Below are 26,644 nucleotides of genomic sequence, written 5' to 3' on the forward strand. Positions count from 1 at the left end.
GGCACTTTAGTGATCATTTAAAACAAATGGAAATGCAGGCTCCAAACATGACTTGCACAAATGAGATTCAGCTGGAGCTGGCAGTGTTTAAAAAAATGATCCCAAATTGAGGACTTGGTGGCTTTCAGTTAATAATTTGCTTTATGCCCTGAAATTAATAGGGTGTGTGTGGCAAAGGGTTCTTTCCCCTGGTGGCTCTGTCTGAATTGAAAAATAAGTTGACACGGTAGCTGAAAGTCTTAAATTGGCTCAGGAGTGTTATCCCAGCATTGCTGTGTCCTGTGGAAATAGAAGGGTACCATTTGCATCAGCACATACTTCTGTAGCCTCTGGAACAAGCAGAACCAATATTATCACTGTAAAAAAATCAATTTACGTCCACGTTATTGTTTTCGACTTTCTGGAATGATTTAGAAGCACCCAGGGGATTCCTTTTTTAAAATGGAAGGTCTGCCCCTCAACGAAAAAATAGCATTAAGATAAAGTAGTTCTGAAGTCACCAGAGATTTCCATTTGCTTCTATAAATCTGTTTTATTATTTCAGTGCTACCAATTCTTCTAAAACCCTGTAAAACTCGTTTAAAAATGCAGAGGGGACTTGTGCAAGTGAAAGAACTATTGTTTCACTTCCGGTTCTTGTCAGCTGCAAGCCACAAATATTTTGTAATCCTGGTTAAGGCAGCCATGGATGGCATTATCTCCAGCATCAGATGGGCACAGGAGCTTTCCTTCCCAGGCCCTTCATGAGTGTGCTTGGCTTCCTCATGGTCATTCCCACAAAGGGGAGGTGACTGAAGGGATCATGCCCAGCACATGATCCCACTGTTCCAGAGGATGCTCACTGTGGGCTCCACAACAGCTGATCCTGATCCCATGCTGGTTTCCCATCCAGGGACGTCTGTCCCTGTGCTGATGGGCACATAAAGCCTGGGGGAGAAGAATTCCAGGTTGTAGTGTAATTATGAATCCACATGAATTATTGGATCATTAGTACACAGTTGTGGTCTCCTGTGCAGTGTTTTTCCTAAATGCTCATCTCTCACATTCCCAGTTGCTACTTGAGAAGTACCTTGGAGGATTGTAGGAGTTCACAGTCCATGGAATATGCGCTAACTCCAGTTGGGAGCACTTGGATTCCAGCTGACTGTGAGTTAATGTTTGCAGGGGAATGAAAAGAGGATTCGCACTGGAAATGCAGCTTCTGGTGTTAATTTTGGTAATAAGCAAGGGAGGTTTACTGGCCTTAACAATAAATAGTTCTTCTACCAGTAACTATGCTGCGTGTATGGCATAGAATTGTGGAATGGTGTGGGTTGGAAGGGACCTTAAAGCCCATCCAGTGCCACCCCTGCCATGGGCAGGGACACCTTCCACAGTCCCAGGGTGCTTCAAGCCCCAATGTCCAGCCTGGCCTTGGACACTGCCAGGGATCCAGGGGCAGCCACAGCTGCTCTGGGCACCCTGTGCCAGGGCCTGCCCACCCTCCCAGGGAACAATTCCTTCCCAATATCCCATCTAACCCTGCCCTCTGCCCCCCATTTCTTATATTCCCAATTGTATTTTTAATTTTTCATAGATATAATATATATTTTCACTTTCAAATCCACCACTCACCCCCTGAGAAATCACGTTGCTCATCATGCAGCCTTTTCATGCGACCTTGAGGCACAGGAGTGGGTCTGAGTCACAACTATTTCTGTTGTGAAAATGAAAAAATGTGATGGTCACATTGGCCTGGTGACAGTCAGTTTGTCCGACCTCGTGTTTCAATCACAAATGAATCCCTTGGTAAAGCATTTGACCCAAAGAAGGCCATTTATTTCAGGGATCCAGGTGTTTATTCCTCCATGGCTGGGGAGTGTAGTGTAAAAGCAGCATGGCAAAGTCTGATACGAAACTCAGGGCAACTTAATTATCTTAAAACAATGACCATTTTTTTATGGTGAAATAAATTATTTTTTGATAGTGCTGCTGACTTTTCAGCAAGATTTCCTTTGGTGTTGTCACAGAAATAACATAAGAAAAGGGTTGATTGTAAAAGCATGGAGTGTGATTTTACAGATGCTTATGAAAGAAAGGTATTCCTCCTTGTCCTGTCCCTCCATGCCTTGTCCCCAGTCCCTCTGCAGCTCTCCTGGAGCCCCTTTAGGCCCTGCAAGGGGCTCTGAGATGTCCCTGGAGCCTTCTCCTCTCCAGGTGAGCACCCCCAGCTCTCCCAGCCTGGCTCCAGAGCAGAGGGGCTCCAGCCCTGGGAGCAGCTGCGGGGCCTCCTCTGGGCTCTCTCCAGCAGCTCCAGGTCCTTGTGCTGCTGGCCCCAGGGCTGGGGCAGCTCTGCAGGTGGGGTCTCACCTGAGCAGGGCAGAGGGGCAGAATGATCAGGGATGAAATCAGGGACTTAAGCTGAAAGCAGAACAAGAAAAATGACTGGAAAACCAAAAAAAAATTCAAAGCCCCTACTAGAAAGAGGGTACCAGGAAGGCAGTGTAAGGATTAGGATTGGGAAGGAGTTAATTAACGGGAATCTGGGAGAAATCTAGCTGAGGAAGGTAGCAGAACACTTTGAACCTTTTTTTTATTTATTTTAAGATTTTATGTAGAAACTGTTCAGGATTTGAATGGGGCTTCAGGATACTTTGGTCAGCTGTCATAAAACGCGCTCATTCTGAGCAGGAAATGAAACTGCCATCTTGTTTCCAAGCCACACTGTAACACAATGAGAGCAGTTCCCAAAATACTTCCCTGTGCCAGACAGCAGCCTTGGAGCGGCTCCGGGGCACCGGCCCAGCTCAGGAAGCACCTGGTCTGCTCCGTTTGGGAGGCAGGTGGGGTGACCACACTTTAACTAGAAACATTCCTGAGTTAGGATTCATGGAGAAAGGCATCCCAAACACATCTTTGTTTGCTTGAGGGCTTTGTTTTTAGCTACTCCTGATTCGTTGGAAGAATTGAAGAAGCAGGGAAAAGTTACTTTTTTCCTCAGCGGTTTTTTTCCTGCTGTTACTTGTAACCACCGATGTTTCAGTGAGTTACCTGGAATGGATGTGTTTCCATTGAAACTGGGGGGAAAACTCGTGGATTATTCTTAAAATTGCATATGTGTGCACGGCTTTTGTCCTCTTAAATGAGATATTTAACTGTAAGAGTTACTGAAAATGTGGAGACCTCAGAGCCCCCTCCAGGGCCTAAAGGGGCTCCAGGAGAGTTGGAGAGGGACTGGGGACAAGGCATGGAGGGACAGGACACAGGGAATGGCTTCCCACTGCCAGAGGGCAGGGATGGATGGGATACTGGGACGGAATTGTTCCCTGGGAGGGTGGGGAGGCCCTGGCACAGGGTGCCCAGAGCAGCTGTGGCTGCCCCTGGATCCCTGGCAGTGTCCAAGGCCAGGCTGGACATTGGGGCTTGGAGCAGCCTGGGACAGTGGAAGGTGTCCCTGCCCGTGGGATGGGATGAGATGATTTTAAGGTCTCTTCCCACTCAAACTGTGCTGTGATTCTGTGACTCATCTTTTGTCGTCAGTGGCAGGACAAAACGTTTCTGAGTGACTTCACTAATGAAAGCAGTGGAAGAATTATGACAAGGAGATAAAGCCCAAAATAGCACAAGGCCAATAAGTGTGAGATAGAAAATGTCACGCTGAATGTGGAGTTTAATTAAATCCTAAAATACGGTACGGGAAAAATGGTTTCTAATCTACAGTTGCTTTGTTGAAAGGGAGGCAAACCTGGGAAGAGTTTTTAGAGAGCTTTGAGGGTTTCATAGGGCCCAGCTGTCAAATTTTAAGGGGCTCTTTATTCTTTCAGCTTCCAAAGCTCTGCTCTGTTTGGAGACAGTGCAGGGGTTTTGGGATGGCTGGAGGTGAGGAGCTGATCGTTCCCTGTGTGGCCAAGAGCTGCTTGAGCTCTGGGTTTTGCACAGTCTTGAGACAAGTTCCTTGCCTTGGAATCCCTTCCTGCAGCTGAAAATTCCTGTTTAGCTTTTACAAATTGCTAAGGCGATAATGGACTGTAAAGCTGGCCCAGAAACTCAGTCATGGGAAGAGGAAGAGCAGTGGGAATGCTTCAGTGTGATTTGTCTCCCTCCCTGCAGGTTTGATCCCCAAAAATAAAATTCCCATCTGTTCAAGTTGTCATCTCTGCTAAAAAAGCTTTGCAGCCAGGATAGACGGCCCTGGCATGGAGGGGAGCAAACATTCCCTGGCATTATCTTCCTTAGATCCATAATTCCTGGTGGCTGACCTGTGGGAGTGGTGTCATCCTGCTGAACAAGGGTATTATTTTATAACCTTTTACAAGTTATCAAAGCCCTAAGGTAATTGCTTGTAGGATTGGAATGCTAGTTAGAGGAATGCATCGCTCTCTGGTATTCCCAGCCTTGCTCATGGATAATGGGAAAAAGTTTTTCCATGCACGGGTTCGTCCCAGCTCGCTTCTCCCTTGGCAGCAGCATTGTCCAGGGCATCCAGCAGCACCCTTCCAGAAGGACCTTTTAAAAATCCTCATGGATTTTTAAAACTTGAGGGAAGTTTCAGTGCTTGGGTTCCAGGCTTTAATCTCACATCAAAGTCATGGGGAGCTGAAAACGATTCAAAATGAAATTTTTAAAAAAATTGTTAGGAGGAATCGTGACAATATTCTGGGATTTGGGTGCCTGAATATTCTTGGACATACTTCTTTTGACTGGAGTGTTAAACCAGGTATGTGGAGATAGGTAGAAATCAGGTTTCTAGTTCAAGCTCAAGAGTATTAGAAATCAAATTTTTAAACTGCTTCTACTAATAAAACTGTACAGTGTTTAATATATTAGATTTATAGATACTGTGTATAATGATTTAATAGATGAGAATTCAATTTAATAAAAGATAAATTTAAAAAATACAGAATTCCAAGAAAAAGGTGCATTATAAGAAGATGGCAAATGTGAGAAATACATTTTTTTCTACATAGAATCTTCACAGATGTTTGTGGCTCTGTGTATACCCAAATAATTAAACAAGTTTTAATAGCTGATCCACTTGGGTCGGGCTTTGCTCTTCTCACTGGACAGTTCATCCAGTTGGATTCAGCCTCAGTTTTTTCAGCTGGGTTACTGTAGTGTATTTTTATGATATTCATGTGTGACTTCAGGTACAGATCCCTGGATTCTGTGTCTCAGCATTCCCAGTGAGCACAGACCCTTCTCTCTGGCTGGGTCTGGGAGCCCCATTTCTAATTTAAAAGGGGACATTGGAGCATTCAATGAATTAACTTCGCTGAAAGGCTCAATTTATTTAATAGCAAAGACTTAAGCACTAAAGACAGCCTTGTATCAAAGAAATCCCAGCCATGCCAGATCCTTGGGATATCTCTTGCTGTCTGATTTCAGTCTCTTGCTCTGCTCTGCCCACACGGTGTCAGGAGGGCCTCTGAGCAGTGGCACTGTGAAATTAAGTAGTTTTTAAAAAGGTCTGAGCATTAATCCTACAGGGTTGAAATAAGTTTGAAAAGCAGCTTAACTTTAATGCAGTTATGTTCAACAAATACTGTTGGGAGACCAAAGTATATTTAGGTATTCCCAGTCAGGCTACACTTCAGAAGTGATTTAATTAAAATATTTCACAGCACTAGATCCCATTTTTGTTCGTTTTTCTCTTGATTTCTGTTACCCATCACTGTCCTGTTGAATAGTAGAAGATTATAAAACCCTCTCAGCTTCTGGAGAATATGGCATGACTGCTGATTCCATCAATCCTTGTTCAGGAACACTGCTTGGAATGGGGATTCTGTGCCAGGCTTTGGGATGGGGGTGGGGGGAATCTGTTTAAAAGGGAAAAACCTTTCACAATATTTTTAATTACGGACTTCAGGCTCAAATTATCTTTGTCCTCACCCACTGGTGCTTGCAGGGAGTGCAGGGATAAATTGTTAGTGTGATTCCCCTGGGGATAATTGAGAATGGACTCCTAAAAGTAACAAAGCATAATTGGCACCCAGAATTCCCAAGTGGGGTTTGGGAAGCCCGGCTTGATCTTCTCTGCTGCACTGCAGCTGCCGTACCTTTGGCATTACCCCCACCATGTTTTTGCCTTCATTGTGGCAGATAATTTCTGTCATTGTTCTGTGATTCCATAATTATTGCAAATCATCACAGTGCTGTGACTCTGGGCCATTTTCCTTTTAAGAACATGTTTGTGTATATTACGAAAATTCCTAAAAATAGTTTTGTTGGATTTGGTCCTTGTATTTTAGTGTGACTGGCAGAGTAATCCTTCTGTAGGGTACCTGTTCAGGAACGTGGGGTTTCCTGTGTGAGATACACTCTGCCCTTTTCATATTGCTTAATTATTTCATATATTAATATAAAACTTAATTGAATTTTTAATTTGAGTTGGGAAATGCCTGAATATTCTGAATATCCCAACAAGACCATTCATGTTGTGGATGAGATAGAGCAATGTTACATTTGCAGGACCACATCACGCTGCAGGTTGTCTCTCTTTGGCATGATAAGAATCTGAAATGCTTGGGAATATATTAAATTCTTGAAATTTTTAATATTGGGATATTTCCATCCATGAACCTACTCTGTGAGCAGTTTTTGAATAGCCCATTCACTGAATACAGGTGACTTCAAACCCACATAGAGAAAACAGATGGAAGTGATAAATCCAAGGAGCAGTTGGGAACAACAGCCTGTGTTGGGGCAGAAAAGGTTTTGTTGAGGGGATTTATCTGAAGAAATAAATGAAAATCACAGTGGACAAAAAATTACCTGCTGTTAAAATGGTAATACAGGGGTTGAATCGACTGAATGAAAACCTAAACCCAGAAAAACAGGTGGTTAAAAACCAGGAAAGGTGCAAAAGAGAAAACAAAAGCTCCTGAGGAATGTTTATGCTCAGTATCTGATTATTCTTTTATTTTATCCTCTTTTTTTGTGCATTTTATTTGCCAAGGGAGTATTTTTAAGAGAATATTCATTTCTTAATTTTTTAAAGAAAATGTTATTAAGAAAACAGTTTTAAGAAAATCTTTTAAGGAAATTACTTATTAAGAAACATTGGGATTTGGTATGAAATGCACTTTCATGTGCCCATCTATGTCAGTTTAAGGTTTGTCTTCCTTAGTTTGTGGTGTTGTGATACAGAAAAAATTTGGATTTATCAAAGTTTGTGTCTGAGTCAAGGATGATTCACCTGTAGCACGAGAGCTCATATGGAGACTCGCTGGTAAATCCACACCTTCGACCCAGTGGAATTCTGTCAGGAGGAATTCCCAGAGCTTCCTTGGAGGTGGTTCTCTGCATGTGATTTGCTCTTGTAGGAGCTAAAAACCATCGGCTCTGGCCTGTTCTCGAGCCAAGTGCATTTCTTTAACTTATCTTCCAAATCATGTCAAAATACCAAAATATTTGTCGAGCTAAGCAGCAAAATAATTTATTTCTGGGTAAGAAGAAGTAAAAAATCCAGACAGAGCACACACCCCACTGCTGTTCCTCAGACATTTTGTGATGATGGCGATGATCTTGTGGTCAGCAGAAGAATCCTTGAAGAGCAGAAATGGTGTTGAAGTGCTGAGGGATTTAAATGGACATTTTTCCACGTGAAGGAAGCCAGTTATTACTGGCATGAGCAGCATAGAGCACTCTGTACTCTCCAGATGCAAAGATCATGAGGGTGACAGCTCTGCCACAAAGTCGTCTTCCAAGTGTTGGATTTGAGCCAGAACATTTTTTTTCCCCCCAAGAATGAGGAAGTATAAAAGCAAAGATGCAGTTTATTATAAATTCATCCTGTCAAAAGTGGATTCCCCCTGGGATTTATTCCAGAGCTGTGCAAGTAAAAGCAAAATAGGTCCAAGAAGTCCTGGGAGATAGCTTTGGGGAATGTATTTCTAGTTATTCCTAGAATATGTTTTCATCTTCCAGGGTTTTTTAAGCCTTATGTGGTAGAATTTGAAGATCTGGTTTTCCATGCTTATGGCAGTCTCACATCAGGATGTTCTCACTGATTTCAGTGGAATCATCCTTTAAGCCTGGAGGGTTAATTTAATGGTGTCTCCACCAGGTAACTCTCACTGCTGTCAGCTTTGTGGGAATTACAAGGAATTATAAAGGGGATTTCCTTCCATGCCTGTGTTCACCTGCCAGACCCTAATCCTAAAGTGTGACAACCGTGGGGCACTGCCATGAGATGGGGGAGGCAAATCTTGTTGTTACCATTAATTTTGCTTATTCATGTTCTAAAGGGACATTTTCCCTGGATTGGGGGAGGGTGACAGGCATCTGTTGGTGGCCATTCCATATTTTTCTGTGCTCGGAGGAGACTGCAGCGCCCCAACAACAAAGGTTTTGTCAGTAAAAACAATGACCCTGGCGAAATTGTAAAGGAACAAAATGATGTGCAGAACAATCATCAAGTGACTAATGAGAGCAAACAAAGAACTTGCAAACAAGCCCCAAACTCCTGACAGCAGAAAACACAAAGCTCTGGGGTAAGGGAAAGTGCAGAGTGTGTTCATGGGCACCCAGCTGAAAGGAACTTGGGGCTCTCGTGGTCTTCCAGTGTTCATTGTTCCCGTGTTTGCCGTGGTGAGAGCTCCTCCAGGGTGTGTGAGAGGAGGAAACTCTCAGCTTCATCAAGCCTTGTCGATTTGAAGAGGCACTTTAATGTCCTACAGCCTATTTCATCATATTCTCTTCCTACCTCTTGGTCTGCTGGTTTTATTCCCAGTTTTTAATTTGTCTCTGCTCTTCAGCAGGGTGGGCACGTCCCTGGAATATCTTGTGTTCCTTGTTGAGGGCTGGCTTGAACAAATGCACTTGTGAACAACGCGTGGTCATGCAGCATGTGGATTTAGGGAAAATGAAAAGAAACAGGAGAAACTAATTAGCCTGACACTGACAGGACAGTGAGACAGTTACAAAAATTCCTTAAAATTACTTTCTGTGGAAGTGCAAGAAGGAGTGGAAGCCAGGGAGGATCTTTTTGTAGGGCCTCTTAAACCCTTCTTCACTCAGACCCGTTGGCATCTTCGTGGCCTCCTCTGGGCCTGCTGTAACAGCTCCCTGTCCTTCCTGTGCTGAAGGCTCTGGATCGGGATGCAGTGCTGCAGGTGGGAGGGTCTCACTGGATTTCAGATATTCCCAGACAGAACTAGGTAGTGATCCTTGAAGAGTGAGTTGGATCTGGACCTCACTAAAGCTGACTTAACAATAGAGCTTTGGGATGTGTAAGATTATTCTGGGATACAGATCATTTTACAGCCTTAGATTAGCCCTGCTTTGCTTTGGATGCAAACTATGGCTGTTCTCCTGTTAACCTTTAATCCTGATTTTACAGAGCTAAAGCTTAGGTGCTGCTTTCTTCCTGTAGGCTGAGGAAGTCCAGCACTCACTTTTTGATCAGGGAAGAGGGTTGGGTTCTGCCCTCAGCTTTTCTTAGCGGCTTTCTCTACTTGCACAACTATGCAGAAAACCAGGATTTTCCCCAAAGAGGAAGCCTGAAGAGGGCAGGCTGGGCAACAGCTTCCTGTCATTTGGGAGTCAGGCTTCAGCCCTCAAATCCATGATAGGCGCGGACACGGCGCAGTTGTTCCTGCGGGATCTCTGGGAATGCCAGAGCCTGATGCCAGCAGCTCCACGTTGCTCCAGGCAGGTTCTTCAGGGGACACTGCTGGGGCTTTGATCTGGGGTTTGTTGGGAATTCAGATACAGATGTCGTGTTTTGTTGACAAACACAGCCCTGATTTACTTTTATGTTGGGGGGGTCTTGATGGAGAGGAAGGGATTTCAGCAGTGACAAATGCTGCAGGGATGGAAGAGTTTAAAAGGAAGAGAAGGCAGCTTTTCTTCTGTATTAGGAGAAATTGATGCCAGGAAGCAGCATTTTTAAAGGAAGATGACTGTGGAATGGAGCTGTTACCCAGAAAGGATGGGTTTTCCTGACCTTCCTTCCTTCCCTCCTCACGTCCTTGGGAAGTGCTGTTACATTTCACTGCTCTGAATAGTGCTGAGTTTGGCAAGTCCAGCTGATTCGGGCTCTTGACTTTGTTCTGAGTTTTAGATGAGTTTTTAAAATACTTTATCCTTCACTGTCTGATAAAAGGAGATTTGTTGCTCTGTTTGGGCTAAAATACAGAGACTTCCCTTCACACCCTAGAAAGATTGAAGTTGATGCCTTAATTCTAAGAATACCTGTTAACAAATTATTATTGTCTGCACCCCAACCTTTCCTTTTGATATTCATTTTATCTTTTCTGACACATAAAAATCAAAACCCTCAGTGGAGTCTCATTTACCGAAATCATTCAACTGAAAATTCCCAGACTGTGCCATCCGTGAGATCACTCTGTTTATTTAATGGGTTGGAGTCAGGAGTTTTGAGCACAAACACTCAAAAAGCTTCACTCAGCATATTTGTTCTGTAATTCAGATTGTTGGGTTTTTAATTTTAAGTAAGGAAATGTTTTGAGTAATAGTACAGAAAATAAAGGATGTAAACTCAAGTCCCTGTTCTTAATGGGACTTGAATCTTAATGGATTCCAAGTGGTTTTCAAGGCAAAGCAGATCAGGAATAGATAAAACAGGGGGTTTAATGCAAATGAGAATAGGGTGGTAAAAGAATTTAATTTTAATTTTTAATATAAATGTATTAATATATAAAATTATTTTCATATAAATTTAAAATAGAGGGTGGAATCTGTGATACAGATCTCCCTTTTGATTTGGGGGTTTGACTCTGAACAGGAAAATAAGTCACATTACAGAGATGCAATCCCATTGACTCCACAGGAAAGTTATCACTCCACAAACACAATGATTTTTGTTCAGTTCATTTCTTTCCCTTATCTTTCTGTTTTCAGGCTGCAGCCCAGGCAGGGGAGGGTCAGCTCTAATTTTGTGCTGTTCCCTCCACCCATGTAAGGAAATTCCTTGCCTTCCACATCAGTTCTATTGTTTCCGGCTGAGCGGTGGCAGCTTCGGGAGAGTTTGCCAAGGGTTTCAGTGGCAAAATTAGCCCACAAAAGCTGTTGGGTTGCATCAGCTCAGGGAAGGATGGATGTTTTGAAATGAAAACTTAATTTCACAGAGCCATAGGATGGTTTGAAGGGACCTTAAGATCATCCCGTTCCAACCCCAGTCTGATCACGATGGTTCTGATCACAAACGTGGGGTTAGGGAGTGTAAAATGCATAAAAGCATAAATGTGTGTTTGGAAATACCAAATTATTTCTAGGCAGTGATGACTCAGATGAGACTGGTGTGAATTAGTCAGTGAAACCCACATGGCTTCACGAGTGTGCCTTTAATTGTGGGGGTTTTAACCCACACTGGTTTTGGTTCCTGGTGGTTAAATGAGAGGTTCAGTTTGAACACCTGAGTTTAAACTGTAGAATTTTTACCCAGAGCTTCAGCACAGCTTTTAGGAGTTTCTGTGCATGACAAACATGAACAGAATACTAGGATTATTTCAGAAATAAATGGCATAACAGGTAAAGCTCACCTTGGTAGCTTCACATAACTCTGGTCTGTGTTGTGTGTGGGGCAGATACTTTCAATTTTTAATTTGTTTGCTTTTAAAATAAAAAATACAGAGTAGTTTAGCTTGTTCTGTGTCTTTAAGAAATTGAAATGGTAATCTTTAAATGGAGTGTGGCTGAGACCTGTAAATGTTTTAGTGAAGAGACCTTGAAATCAGTGACATAAATGAAGATGAAAATTCCACACAGGGTCTGTTCTACATTGTGTGTTATTTTCAGTGAGTAACAACATCCCAAAGGCAACCAAATGTCCCAATAATAGCTAAAATACTTCCATTTACCTATTTGCTTTTGAGGGAATTTTCCTAGAATGTAGAATGTTTAAAGCCCATCATCCAACTTCCCAAAATTTTAGCTTCTTGGAATAAAAAAACCTCCTGAAAATGATGATCTGAACAGCGACTGAAGTTTTGTTTCTGGGAGAAACTCTCTAAAGTTATACATGAGACTTGGATATTGAAATAAGAGCAATGTTCTTGTCCCATTCCCTGCTATATAATTTTATGAGTTTGAATTAATATATAGGATTTCTTCTAAAAATAGGCTTTAATTTGGTTGTGTGTCCATTGCCTTTATTAACAACTTCTGCTCTTCTCAGCCCTAATTCCAGCCTTTAACTTCTCAAGCTTGGACACAGGGGAAAGTAGTTTTGCACCCTTAGTATGACAATTCTGCTGTAAAGAAATTACTTCTGAAAAAACATTGACTTTTTTCTATCCTTGGAAATTGTAATTTTGTGCTACTTAGCTTCATATTATCTTGGGTTTGATGCCAGATTTGTTTTTTTTTTTTTTTTAAACCCTTGATTTCCTTTTGAAGTTGACAAAAAGACAGGTTTTTCAGTGGGATTGTAATACAGTAAGTGATTTAGTGCTCTCTGGAGAGTCAGAAAGAGAACAAAAGCCATTGTAGAGGAATAATGGGTGTTGGGATTTTTTGATTTTCTTTTTTTTCCAGCTTCCCCTTCAAGTTGTGTGATGAGAAATTCTGAAAAGACTTCTCAGTTCAAAACCTGTGATGTTCAGTGGTTTGGGTCAGAGCGTTTGTAAGTGGATGAGATTCAGCTGATAAAACCCCACGTGAATGTTAATTTATATCCTACAGTTCAGCAAGTCAAGTCTTTTGTTTTAATATGAACACATCCAGCTCGATGTAATAATTACCATTTTATAGAATGGATAAATCCATTATTACTGGAAGTCTGGAACCAGCCAGCTCTCTGATCCTGTGGCTGATGGGATGTCACCTTTCCTGCGCCATGAGGAGCTTTTTAGCCTGTGTTGGAGCTGCTTTCTCAGCCCCGCTTGTGTGATATTGCAGTGACTTTCAGAACTTCAGTTCTGGCAGCTCTCATCGGTGTTTAAGAACTTCATCATATCAAAACTGCTTTTAATTAATGAAAGGAGCCAGGCTGTAATGCAGTTCTCACATGCTGGCAGACCCGTGTGCTCCCTAATGTTTTGCCACACTTTGCTCTGATGTTCTTTCTTAAATATCTTTATTTTTTATCTCCATATCACACTGGGGGGGTTTCTGGCATCTCAGCAGAGCTGTGGTCATTGCAGGAGGAGGGGGGAAATAATGAAGTTAATATTTCTCCTCTTTTGTTGTTTTTTTTTTTTAATATTCCTCAAACTGCAGGCTGCAGCTGGACATGAATTAATTCCCAGTGCTGCGTGGATGATAATTGGAGGGAATAAACACGTGTGGGGCTGGGCTGTGTGTGTGCCTGACGTGTCTGTCTGAGCTAATTGTGGGGCACTATTTACGGTCAGTGAAGAGGAATAGGCCCTTGGCATCCTGCCTTTCAGCTGACCTATTTTAGCCATCTATCTTGGAGGGGGATCAATCACAGCACACAAGGACCAACTTCTCTCCACTGGCTCTGCAAAGCACCCAGAGTGTCAAAACCCAACGCAGATCTCAGCATTTAAGACTTGAATGTAATGACACAAACCCTTCGTGTGGGGTTTGACATAAAAACAACATTTGGGTTTGATGTGAAGCTCTGAAATACTCATTTATGGCATTGTGGGATGAAAAAAATCACAGCTGCTTTGCAAACTGAGCACTTAGAATTGCTTTGCCAAATTGAAATTATTTATTTACATTTCTTAGCAGAGTTGCACTCCAGCCCTGGTGTTTGAGCTGAGAAGCTCTAGGAACAGATAAAAGTCAGCAATTCCATTTTGGGGGAGTTTCAGGCTTCCCGTGGTCCCCCAGGGAGAGCACAGGCAGTCTTGGCAATTTTATCCATCATTTGTATTCTCTGTGAGCACAGGGCTGAGCTGCTGTTGGGGCTGCCTGTATTTGATGTGAAAGTGAGTGCCCTTGGAATGGGATGGTGACTCCGGCGCTCGTGTGACACTGAGGACTCGTCCCTTTTGGGGTAAAAGCACAGGGAATGTTCCAATCCTGCTGCTGGCCTGGGACTGAGCCTCCTGAGCCAGCTCAGGGTGAATCCCAGCAAGGCTGTGCCCGCACCAGCACAGGCAAGAACTGAACCTGTGTCTGTGTATGGCTGCCTGCTTTCTGTGGATTTGCTGCTGGGGATTCCTGATGTTTCCCTCAATTGAACATCCCAGCTCTAAGCTCATATTACATAACTCTTTTAATAAGAATTTTTAAAAATTCTGTTTAACAGAGTGTTTGGTGGAGCTGACATCACTTCCAGAGCCTGGAGCAGTTATCCTGTAGCTCTTCCCCAGCCGTTCTGGGAAGTCCTTCCCATGGCAGGGCCTCCAGGAGCTGCCCTGGCTGCTGACCCCTCGAGCCCGGCCTTCGATCAGCTGAGAGAGCTAGCTACAGTGTGGGGGCTTGGAAGAAATTCCCAGTTTGCTACTGGTTTGGCATAATGGCTTTCTGATGGCCATGGAACTATTAAGTTTGAGGCCGGTTTAATGCGTGAGGTTGAAGAAAAGAATCAGCCTCTGCTAAAAATTTCTTGACACTTGGTAGGTGGAGGATGAAGCAAATAGTGTAGCGTGAAGTGGATTTGGGATATCAGAGTTTGGACATGAGAATTCCAGTTGCACAATTTGATTATCCCCTCAAAGCATCCCTCACTGAGGGTGGCTGTGTGCTGAGGGTGGTTGTACCTGGGAGAGCTTTGCAGAAGGAAAATCTCTTCTGTTCTTCCTAAGTTCTGAGTGATTTCATAAAACCGTGGAATGGTTTGGGTTGGAAGGGACCTAAAAGCTCACCCAGTTCCAGCCCTGCCGTGGGCGAGGACATCTTCCACTATCCCAGGGTGCTCCAAGCCCCATCCAGCCTGGCCTTGGGCACTTCCAGGATTTGTGTCTGATTTGTTGTCTGTTCGCCTCACCTTAAACACTGGGCTTGATTTTTCTGGGGCAGAAATAATTTCCTAAGTTTTGCACAGTTTCACTCTTTTTTTCCCTCCCAGATTTTCAAAATTATTTAAATTATCAAATCTAATTTTCTACAGAAACACACTGTTGAGTTTGTTGGAATGGAGTGTGCACAGTTTCCATGAGTACACTTTAAATGGGTACCTGTGAAATACGACCTATTTAAAAATCTGTATGATATATATTTAAATACATCCTGAGTTAAATATTTAAATGACATTTTCAGTCACTTGCAAGGTCAAATTTATCACAGAACTTGTGTAGCCTACTCTGTGTGATGTGATGTTAAAGCTCTGCTTACAACAGAGCTTTGGGGGTTGAACTTTGCTGTCACTGCTACGTTTAGGATGAATTTTTGTTACTTATTTGGTATTTCTGTGCACAAAAGAAAGTGAAGAGGCAGCTATTTCTCAGCTGTTTTTGATAAGCAAACAGCTGGGGACGTGTCACATCCAGATGTTGAGTGTCCTGGCACCATTCCCTGAGGAATACTCTGGTTGGCAGCACCCCATGGCCTCGCAGTTCCTGGGCCATCTTCCTTGACCTCAGTGGCGTCTCCCTGAGCATATTCCCTTCTCCAGAGCTGCTCTGGCCATGGAAACAGCTGGATGGGAATCACCGGGATGTTGTTGCAGTGCTGTGTGCTGCCATCTAATGGGAGCCAAGCACTGTCATTCCTTCTGCCAGGAGGGAGGGACGGCCACCGGGCTCTGTCCACTCGACGCAGGTGTAAATCTGCTGGAAAAAAATGGTGTGAGCATCTTGCAGATCTCAACATGGACACTGATAAATTGTGTACAGAGCTACTTCCTGCTTTTCCTGATTTTCTTTCTTTCTTTTCTTTCTTTCTTTCCCTCGTACAGGCTCTTGATGGAAATGTATATGATCACCTTAAGGATTATTTAATGGCATTCAGCAGGACTGAACTAGAGACATGCCAAGCTGTACAAAACACATTCCAGTTTTTACTGGAGACTTCCAGCAAGGTAAGTTTGAACTGAATGATCCTTTGTAACTGAATCCTTACAGCATGGACAAATCCCCATGGCTTAAGATTTGCTTCCAAAATCATGACAAAACTGAAGGGTTGTTATTTTTGGTTACTCCTGAGTGGTATTAAGTTAGAAGACACCAGACAGTTTTCTTGGGGAGAATTTTTCCTCCAGCACCCAAACTGCCTTCCCCTGAGTGCATTTGCATCCAGAGATGCTCAGTTCTCCTCACCCTGCGTGGTTGGGGGCGGAAATTGCAGCTGAGGGCTCTGCACGGTGTAATCTGCAGCAGAGCCCTGGGTAACTGCTTGGATCGTTTCTTAATAATTGTCTGTCAACTTAAAATCCAAACTATTACGCTGTTTTCTCCCTGGAATTAAGAGTGGCAAACACAGCAAACAAATTAGAGCCTTGTCATAGACGTGGTTTGTTTGCTTTGTCGAGCAGCCAGACTCAGAGAGGCGTGATCGCTTCCAGGGTAATTTTGATACTTAAATAATTCATCTGCTGGGCTAAAAAAAAAATAATTGCCATTGAGCTCAGAAAAGCTGCTTTGGTGCAGTCATAATATTCCTTTATACATTTACCTTACCCACCCACCCAGAAACAGAGCTCATTCACACAGAGATGTGGAGCAAAAGCTTATTTAACACGTTCCTTATTTACCTCCAAGCAAGTGATCTCACACCTTCACAGATCTAAAGTGAGGGCATGAAAAATGGGCTTCACCCTCAGCTTTGAATTTACTTGGCAGCAACTGTAAAAATAATCAAAATACCATTTTCTTTTCAGTTGTAGAAGGACTTCCAGTAATTTACCTTGGGGTGTATCATTCAGGTCGGCTTCAAATACCTTCCCCAAAAATGCTGGCTTGGAATCTTTTAGCTAAACAGGCTTCTGTGTAATGTCTGCATAATTAATTTTTCACTGTTGTATCAGATCCTTTGTGTTCAAAATACTTGGAGAGCTGCCTGGTTGGGACTTTGATCCAATTCTAAACTGTCACATCCAAACAGTTTGTTGGAGTAGAAATCCTTTCCTTGGACATTTGTGTGCCCTGAGTTTGCGTTACCCAGGCTGGAGAGCTCCAGGTCTGGCTTATTTTACACAATAACCGAGTCAGGCTGTGTGTGTGAGGGAGGCAGTTGTGTTTCTGCTTCAGTCCGTGGGCACAATGCCTGGAGAGGGGACAGAAATGTAAATCCAGCTGGCAGGTCTGAACAGGGCTTTTACAACTGCTTTTTACAACTCGATTTGCTTCTCTCCTTGTGCTTCAGGAATGCAGAGGAGAAAAAATTGTGTTGCTTTGCTAGTGAAAACGTGTGTCTTGCTCTGAATATATTGACTGGTGGATTTTTCCACAGGCTTTGCTTATCCTTTCTTTCCGTGACAGGTCCAGGTTGCAGTAATCAGCCCAAAAAAAAGGAGAGGTGAATCCAGAAAAAAAACATTTTCTCTCCACCAAAACCCACCCATGTCTTTCAAAAGCAGCTTGAGTTGTTAAACATGTAATAAATTTGTTAGCAATTTAGAATAAACCTGTCATCAAAGCAAAGGTTTTAAATATTTATTGGGGGTTTTGAATGCTTCACCTGTTCTTTGTTAGTTTGCAGTACAAGCTGGGCAGGCTCTGCTTAGAAGAGGCACTTCAGTTCATTGGGAGGAATACTTCAGCTGTTCCATCTGAACTGTATTTCTGTTTGTGGGATGGAATTAAATTGTATTTGCTTCAGAAGGACACAAGCTGCTTCCCACAAGTGCCAGGGATGGCTCCTTGGCTGGGCAGGGCTGGCGGTCTCCTCACGTGATGCAGATTGAGGGAAACTGCTAAAAACCAGATTTTCTGTATAAAATGCAGATTTTCCATAGTTTTATCACAACAATGTTTGTTGGAGCTCTCTTTTATTGCTCCTGGGTCAGGGTGGCTCCTGTCATTCCTTTGACACTGGAATAGGAACACTGACCCCAAAGAGGGTAAAGGATATTGGAAAGGAATTGTTCCCTGGGAGGGTGGGCAGGCCCTGGCACAGCCCAGAGCAGCCGTGGCTGCCCCTGGATCCCTGGCAGTGTCCAAGGCCAGGCTGGACAGGGCTTGGAACAGCCTGGGATAGTGGAAGGTGTCCCTGCCCATGGCAGGGGTGGCATGAGATGATTTTTAAGGTCCCTTCCAACCCAAACCGGTCTGGGACTGTGATTCTGTGAAAATGTAATTTAAGTTCCGTTTCGCTTGAACAGTCTTACTCAAGACTTGTACTTCTTGCACTTCTCTTTTGGAAAAAAGCTGGTTTTCTTTGGAGCATTTTCTGAAATTCCATTTGCTGTTTCGAGTAACATTTCTGTGAGGTTTCTGGTAAGAGGGCAAGTAATTTCCTTTCTGCACATCTCTGGCTGTGCCTTGTTTCTGCATATGGGATACATTTCCTGTTCGATTTCAGGTCTGTTTTGACCTGTCAATTGACATTGACTTCAGAAAGAAACTGTGTAAGGACATTGATTTAATTACCGAGTAACAGGAAATCTATTTGGAAAAGTTGCACTTTAATCCCAAGGATACAGTGTTGCTTTGGAGTATTTTTATTTTCTTTTTATCAATTGTCCATTATTTTTTGCAAATGCAGGATTTCATGTGCTGGGCTTGCACATTCTCCCGAGCCTCCTGTTCTGATAACAGTTGTTTCCATTTTTAACCACTTATTGTGGCTTTGAGGGGAAGTCTCTTAGGAGTGCTGTTGGAAAAATGACTTTTCTCTTTGAACTGAGTTGCTTGGGAGTCAGATTTCTGTGGGGAGAGTGTATTAAAATATCCATGCAGGTTTTCACGTCCTCAGTAACTTCGTTTTGGGTTTTTTTTCCTAATTGAAGTCAAAATAGTTCCACATATTTGGCCAGGGTTGTGTGCTACGGTCAGTGTGGATGTAAGGGACAATTCAGTGGAATAGCTGGTTAAATGAAATGATTTTGATGCCAGATCAGTGCTGAGCATCCTCTGAAGCTGCAGATGTTTCCTTCTTTAATATTTTCTGAATTTCTGTTTCTGGGAATTCGTGATGCAAATCCCTGTCTGTTTTCTCCCCATTTGAGTGTGTTTATGTTCAACTGCTCAAATTGGAGCAGTAATTATGTACTTTCCTGGTTTAGATGAGTGTATTATTGGCCCTGGAGGACTATTTACTTTCTTTAACTGGAGATTAATTTTTTACAGTTCAGTATTTCAGCAACACAAGCATCAACATTTTGCTGCATTAGAGAACAAGTTTTATTTCCCATTGTCCACCCAGCACAGAGTTCTCGGTCATGCACAATGCTGCTATTTCTGGATAAATACCATCTTTATTATCTCCTTTGTACATGTAAACCCTCAGTTTGGTAATAGATTGATATAATTTTGATGCATTGTCATCAATTGAGGCAGTGAATGCTCTGTAAGAGTTCTTCAAGCAGTGATCCTATTTTTTTCATCTTGCAATCACTGGGTATTTCTTTGTAAATCTGTGTAAATTGTGACATAAGAGGTTTGTTTAGGGATCTGTGTCATGCTGCCTGAAACGTATCATTAAACAAATTTAGGAGCTGAAGGAGTTTTGCTTCAGCAAAATGCAAGCTTGGAGAGTTTCTCTGAAAGCAATTTAATAAAGAGAGACGAAGTTTGTTACTGATTTTGGATGCATTATTCCAAATAGTCCTTTCAGCTCCCACAACTAATAATTTCTGCCAAATTAAGACTTTTCAGCTTAAGAAAGAGCAGTGCACAGGAAATTACCCACAAGAGGAGAGAAAAATATTTATGGCAGCGACGCCACAGAGTGTCTGTTTAATAGTTGGTGCTTTTCCCCCCATTTTGTAGGTGGATGGCAGGGATATTTTAGGTCCTTGTCACCCGGTGTGTGTCCTGCCAGTACCTCTGACCAACTCAGGTCCTCAGTTCCCTGCTGGTGCACCCAAGCTCCTGCTGCAGGTTTAATCTCAGTTGGAAACTCTCTGCTGGTTTTGCTCTCCAGCTGCTTTTCAGTTCACAAAGCAAGGAGTCTAAATAAACCTTTTTCTTTCCTCAGGTGGTGCGGGATTACAATCTCCAGCTGTTCTTACAGGAGAACTCCGCGTTCCACAAACCTCAGCCTTTCCAGTTCCAGCCAAGTGACAGTGACACTGTAAGAGCCCTGTGAATCCCTGCAGTTGCTTGGGCTTGCTCTATTTTAAAGCAGATTGTTATAAATGGGGAGAGAATCACTGGTATCCCAATCTGGTTTAACCCAGTGCTGTATTTTTGGGAGAGAAAGGGCGAGTGGCCTTGGTTGCAGGAGGTGGGTGATGGTAAAAAAAGCATCAAACAGGCTCTACATCATCCACAAAAGAGCAGAATCTTTTTTTGGCATCCAGATTGTGACTAACAGTCCTGTGTTTCACTGCTTTCAACCTAATTCCTACTAAATTTTGCTGCCTTTTTATCCTGCTGCAAGGTTCTGATAATACTCACTAATACTGGGTTGCAACTGTGCCAAATAAAGTGTCCCTACACACCTCAATTGCTCAAGGAATACTTAGAGATACATGTAGAGAATTACTAAAAATAAAACTGTTAAAACACTGCGTTCCAAAGTAATATCCAAGAATCTTATCTTGGTTTCTGTGTTGCTTCCAAAGCAATCATTAATGACATTAAAATTGAGTGAATCAGAGCATGTAAGTGCGTTTCCAAACAGCACCTTGATTAAAGTGGGTTCTTGATGTCCCATTGACATTATTAATGTTATTTTAAGAATCAGCTGTTTAAAATAAGTTTGGATCTTTAAAAAATATAAACCTCTTTTTACTTGAATTCATTAGTGAAGTGACTTGGGCAGTCTTGATCCGCAGTTCAGGTGACTCGGATCAAGACTTGCATAGGAGTGATTTTCCCAGTCACCCTGATATGTCTGCCAGGGCTTCCTTTGAATTTCCCTTTTAACAATCTCTGATTTTGATTTTTCTTCCAGAAAGAGTCGGTTATTATCATAAATAAACGTTTGGAGCATTCTCTTGGGTGGGATTGTTGGGGTGTCCTGTGCAGGGCCAGGAGCTGGACTCGATGCTGCTGATGGGTCCCTTCCAGCTCAGGATATTCTGTGATAAAGTTTGAGGTTGTTCTTGATAACAGTGAGCAGAATCTTTCTGAGTGTCTTTGCTCTGCCTCTCTAACATTTGCTGCTGTGTGTTCTCGTCCCTGTGCACTCCCTGCGTCCAGAGTTTTAATGCAGTTCAGCTGGTGGAGATTGAGCCCTCACCTGTCAGTGCTATGAGAATGACCATAGCAGAGGTACCTGGGGGTGTTTCTGGTCAGCCTTGTGTTATCCCTGTGCATGTGGGATGCTGAATTTACACTCTGGAGAGGTGGCAACAGAATGCACGATCTCTAGATATATAAAACAGAAAAAAAGGGAAAAAAAAATCATTTTTCACAATAAGACTTCAAGGAGGAAAAATGAATTTAAGGGTGTTATTTGTGGGGGGCAGCTTCACACTTTTCCTGTGCTCTTGCACAGGGTTTGTAATTGATATTGTAATCTTTTGGGGGCATGAATTAAAATTTCTCAGCTCAAGACAGTGCTGTGTGTAATTGGTTGCTGCTGCACTGTGAGAGGGGAAAGGTGTCTGACAACTGCAGGCTCTTGGTGTGCACTGATGAAATGCAGCCCTATTGCTGATTTAATTTTGCTCCTTTTCCACAGGGCCATCCCCATGGCCAGTAGAGCTGTAAGCCACTCCCATTAAACTCCTCAGTGTGAGAAATGCCAGGATTCTGTGCAGTGGTTCTTGGGTGGGCTCACAGGGTCCACGTGTACTGCTGGTGCAGCCTCACTCCAGGAAATTTTAAGAAGCGATGAATGGGTCGTTCATGTCTCAGTTCCTCACATGCAGCGACTCCTTTGCTTGGTTAACCCACTTGGGCTGCAGAATTCCTGCATTTCCTCAGTGCACTGCAGCTTCTAAAGCTTCAGCTGCTTAGGCTGTACCAGTTTTCCCCAAAATAATGAAATTATGCTTCTTTACGATCCATATGATTCTGCTCAGCTAACAGGATCCTGCCTGGGCAATCCCATTTTTAATCAATGAGTACATGAGAATGAAGGCTCTTGCTCAGGCTTTGAATTGGTCAGAAATTGGGTGTGTCCTAACTGATGGAGCAACATTTAATTGCAGGAGAACAATCACCAAGCATTCTTTTGCCACGTGTTCTGTTTGTGGATGTTCTGCAGAGTTTATCAGAGTTCTGGTTATCAGTTGGCTTTTAGTTTCTGTGGGTTGTGCATGATGATTTTCACACCAAGGACTGAAAGAACCAAGTAGAGTCATAAATAGGTCTCATCAAAAGTTTCATATTAACCTTTTCCAAGAACAAATTGTGGGCTCTCTTTGGGCTGATCCACTGGGACTGGGCTCAAAATTTGGAGTATTTTAGTATTACTGGAATGGAGCTGTGAGTGCTGTAGGCAGGAAGAATGTTATAAACCATATGGATATGGAGCTCTGAATGGAGAGCTCTGATTTGTGGTGTAAATTCCACTTTTACATGGTCCATCCCAAACTTTGGTTTTATAAGACAAGAGCTGTTCCCAGGATTTCTGTGCAGTCCTTGAGTCAGGGACACGTCAGTTTGCTTTCAAAATGATCCCAGAGTGCACAGCCAGAGCCTCCAAAAGGATCTGTTCCTGAGAAAGGAAGGAATGAAACAATTTTCCAGCAACTGCCAGGATTTTTGATGCCAAATATCCCAGTTGCACTAGGTGAAATGTACCCTCTTGAGTGCCCACAAAGAGAAAACCTCTTCAAAATGTTTTACATGAATCAGGTATTTTCCATTGTCTAAGAACTTTGCTTTGAGCTTGAATTGAGGCAGTTTTTCATGTTACTAAATTATTTAGATTCTTTCACTGTCTTGGTTCATTTTGATGGACATTCTTACTTTTAAAAAAGAAAGTTTTCAAAAAAACCCCTAAAACAAACCACTTAGCCTTAAAGAAATGGTTTGTTTTAAAAATATTCAGAAAGAAATGATTGATCAGTTCCTAACAACCTTTAATCCTCTCCAGAAATGAATTCCCAACGTGGATTTATAGACAGCAAAGTGGAGAATGGAAAACAGTCTTTTAAAATACCTTTATCCTCCCAAGGAAACCCAGTCAGCACATCTTGGCCTTCCACAGAGGCTGCTGTGAGACTCCACAGTTTAATCACCCCCAATCCTCCCACGAGGAAAGGGATATTTATTAATTCCACAAAAATCCAGTGTGTGGAAAACGCACTGTCCCCATGCTCACAGATAAGCCACGAGAACAGGGCAAAAAAGAAAGAGGAAATTCGCCAGCTTTTCTCTGTTTCCTATTTGGAAAAACTTCTTTTTCCTTGATCCTGGGGTTATCACTTGAGAGAGGGAGCCAGGTGACACAAAAGTGTCCCTGGAGCAAGAGGAGAAGGGCCCTGAAAAGCTGACACTTCATTTTTGGGGTCTTCTTCCTGTTTTTCATTCACTGTTTCCTCAGAGCATGAGGAAGAGCTGTGGCCCAGCTGATTTGTCCCACAGCTTCTTGACATGAAAATAATCTTCTTTTTCCCTCTTAACTTGCACAAAAACACCTCAGGAAGTTCAGTGGAAAGATTTGCAGTTTCCCTCCAAGTAACTTGGCTGTTTTACGGGTAGATTGTGAAAATAAGGATGAATTTCCCTTCACTCTCAGAAGATACATCTTGGAGTTTCTCAGAATCTTCTATGAAGGAATTTTATATAAGTTACATAAACAAGTACAAAGGGGCCCCATATTTCTGTATTTACAGTGGTCTCTTGTTTTAATACCAGAACAGACTGGGTTTAAGTATAACTTTTTTGAACCTAAACATAAAAAAAAGATTTAAGTTATTATTTAATTTTATCAACCGTTTAATGCCAGAACAGACTGGTTTTAAGTATAACCTTTTTGAAGCTACATATATATTAAAAAGAGCTTATTATTTAATTTTATTCAGCATTAGGAATTCTTTTTGAGGAGAGTTAAAACCATTCAGGTCAAGAAATGATCAGTGGGTGCAAGTGGGCAAAGCTCTGCCTTCCCTCTGTGACTTGACCTGTCTTGTGCCTGTCTAAAACTGATTTTATTTAATCCCTCCTGCCACAGTTGTGCTTAAAATAAGAGCTGAGATCTAATATTTATATTTGAGGTTGATACTGAAGAAAATGAAAGTTTTGGATCTACTTTGGGACTTAGCTTAGGTTGAATGTGAGTGTCATGTTCTCTAAGTATAATGAGCTGAAATTGGCTCCCACCCTAATGGATTTTATTTTAATTTTCACTGCCTAGTTGACTTTATTTTAATTTTCACCACCTAATCTTAATTTAGAGAGCATACAGTTAGAATTCTTGGGGTTTTTGCACTCAGGAAACGCAGTTTAAGCAAAGCTCTGGGTGATTTCTAACAGTGAAGATCAGAGAGCAGAAGTTACACTTGAAAGAAGTGGCCACTTAAAAACTAGAAATTTGTTTCTATTTCATTGAAAGTAGCTACAAATTCAATTTTTTCTGTGTCAAACTTGATTTTAAAAGTCCCTTTTTTTGCCTTTGGTTACTTAGTGAGGGCAATTTTTCTGTATTTCTAATAGATTTTTGAAAAAGTTGGCTGGGAATGCAGCTGGTGTGAGGGCTGAGGCAAATGAGGATAATTATGAGGGTGAGAATGGAAGTAAATTAACAAAAATACTCTGCACTCTAATTTCAATATTAATTGCAGTGAGAACAGTAAAAACCATTAAAAATAAATAAGATTCGAATTAATTTTAAAAATGGGATGTGGCTTTTCATCTCTTCTCTGTAACAGAAGTTCTTGATACAGAAACATCAAGGCCTAGGAATAACAAAGTTGTGTTGATCAATGATATTTAATAAAAATCAATACTTACAGAGAAAAAAAAAACCCAAACAAAAAAACCCAAAACAAACAAAAAAATCCCAAAACCCAAACTGAAACAAACAAAAAACCCACAAAACCCAAACCAAACCAAAAAAACCCCGAAGCAAGCAAACCAAACCAAACCAGCCCTGCCCAGTTGGATGTTCCTTTTCCTTTGGCAGCCCCATCAGTGCTTCATTTATTAGATTAATATAATATTGTTCAGTACTAATAATGTATTACTGATTTGTTCATTTAAAAAGCAGAATGTGGTTCTGTAAAGCAGCAATAATAGGTTGGCTTGGATTTAGCCTTATTGTAACATACAGGTTATAATAATAGTGGATTGAAGTCCTTTTTTATTATTCTGAGAGGGAAAAAACCCTAAAAAATCGTAATTTTTAAAGATGTGGAGTGTCCAGTTTGAAATGTTGGAAATTGACTGAAATATGAGTCAGCCCCAGCTCACTCTTGGCTAAATTAAAATCAAATGAGTTCAGCAGTAACAGACTAAAAGGAGCCCCAAACTTGGCTCACGATTTTCTCAGAACTGCTGAGTTTAGCAGTGAGTCGTGTGAAAAATGTCATGTGTGTTCCTTCCTCCTCCCCAAAGTGTTGCTCTGCAGCATTGGCATGGAAACTTCTTGTTTTCACCTCTTTAAGACAAATGCCCGGTTTTCAGATGTGTTTCATGTCAGTGCTTTGCATGCAATAAATGTTCCCTGCTTTGTGCCTTGGTTGAAGTGAAGTTTTTTAGGCCTCAGCCACAAAAATAAGGAACGTTGAGGCTCAAGAGCCAATGTTTTCTTGCTTTCAAGACAGGGCTGTGCCATCTGCTTCCAGATATAACTGGATAAATAAGAATACAGGCTGAGTTTAGTCCTGTTGGGAGGCAAATCCTGCACCTGCACCAACATTTCAGCCCAAAATGGAGAAGTGACATTTGTCTGCAGCCTGAATGCTTTTGTTAATTTAAGAAACAGCGTTGCTGCCCCTAAGCTTTTTAGCTGCTTGGAGCCATCCAGAACTTTCTGTTGGTTTACTGATCGAATTTTTAGCACTAAACACTGTTTTCGTTGTAATCCAAGCCGTGAGGGAACAGCAGAGTGTCCATCTATGTTTAGCTCAGGTTTTTTGGCTTTCCCTTCATTTCTTGGCCACGAAGAGTGGGTTTGGTTTCCCTCTCTTTTTGGAAGAGGTTAAATTGAGTCATTGGACGTCTTGGCACCACCAGATTCCAGTCCTGAAAACACTTCAGGTCAGCATCAGACCCTTCAGTTCCTCCGCCTTCTTCCCTACAATTTGGACTTCGATGTCCACATCAGATCAATCTGGTTTAGCTCCTTTCTTCTCACCTATTCTAATGGCAGCTGGGTTTTCATTTTCTTGACGTTCCCCTCCAGTCTGTCTTTCCCTGAGGGTACAGAATTAAGGCTTTTCATTGCCCCAGTTTTGTTCTGTTTTATTTTTAGACCTTGAAGCAAGGGTGAGGTCTGCCTGGGTGCAATACTGTTTTATAAGTAACTAATACAAGTTCTTATATTATGTGCAATAATCTGATCCAACAAAATTCCTTTCTTTTTTAGTAGGCCCTTAAGAGTAGCCATGAAGTCAGCATTCATTTTTCTAGTCAAGTGCTTTTGATAAATAGACTAAAACCCAAAATCACACTTGGGATAATGAAAATGATTATCAAGTGACTGAAAAGTCTGGGTTCTTTCCATATGAAAATGAGCTGCTGAGTAGGAGCAAGAGCAGTGGGAACACTGAAAATATGTTATGGGCTGTTTTCACTCTGAGATGTTTAATAGGGAAGAGGGAATGTCAAAGATTTTGCTCAGGTTA

The 26,644-nt window shown here is 42.1% G+C and overlaps 1 protein-coding gene across 4 annotated transcripts in view; it reads left to right on the top strand.

Moving 5' to 3' along the window:
- Positions 1-26,644, top strand: part of FCHSD2 (FCH and double SH3 domains 2) — a 123,233-nt gene that overhangs the window by 73,578 nt on the left and 23,011 nt on the right. For 2 of the 4 annotated variants that reach the window (XM_039556431.1, XM_039556435.1), the window contains exons 9-11: positions 15,755-15,877; positions 19,936-20,031; positions 21,105-21,176. In XM_039556431.1, the coding sequence (XP_039412365.1) occupies positions 15,755-15,877; positions 19,936-20,031; positions 21,105-21,176 (291 nt within the window). The remainder of the gene's footprint in view (positions 1-15,754; positions 15,878-19,935; positions 20,032-21,104; positions 21,177-26,644) is intronic. The other 2 variants (XM_039556440.1, XM_039556447.1) reach the window with 1 other exon arrangement.

The sequence above is a fragment of the Corvus cornix genome, chromosome 1 (genome assembly GCF_000738735.6).
Source record: "Corvus cornix cornix isolate S_Up_H32 chromosome 1, ASM73873v5, whole genome shotgun sequence".
NCBI lineage: Eukaryota > Metazoa > Chordata > Aves > Passeriformes > Corvidae > Corvus > Corvus cornix.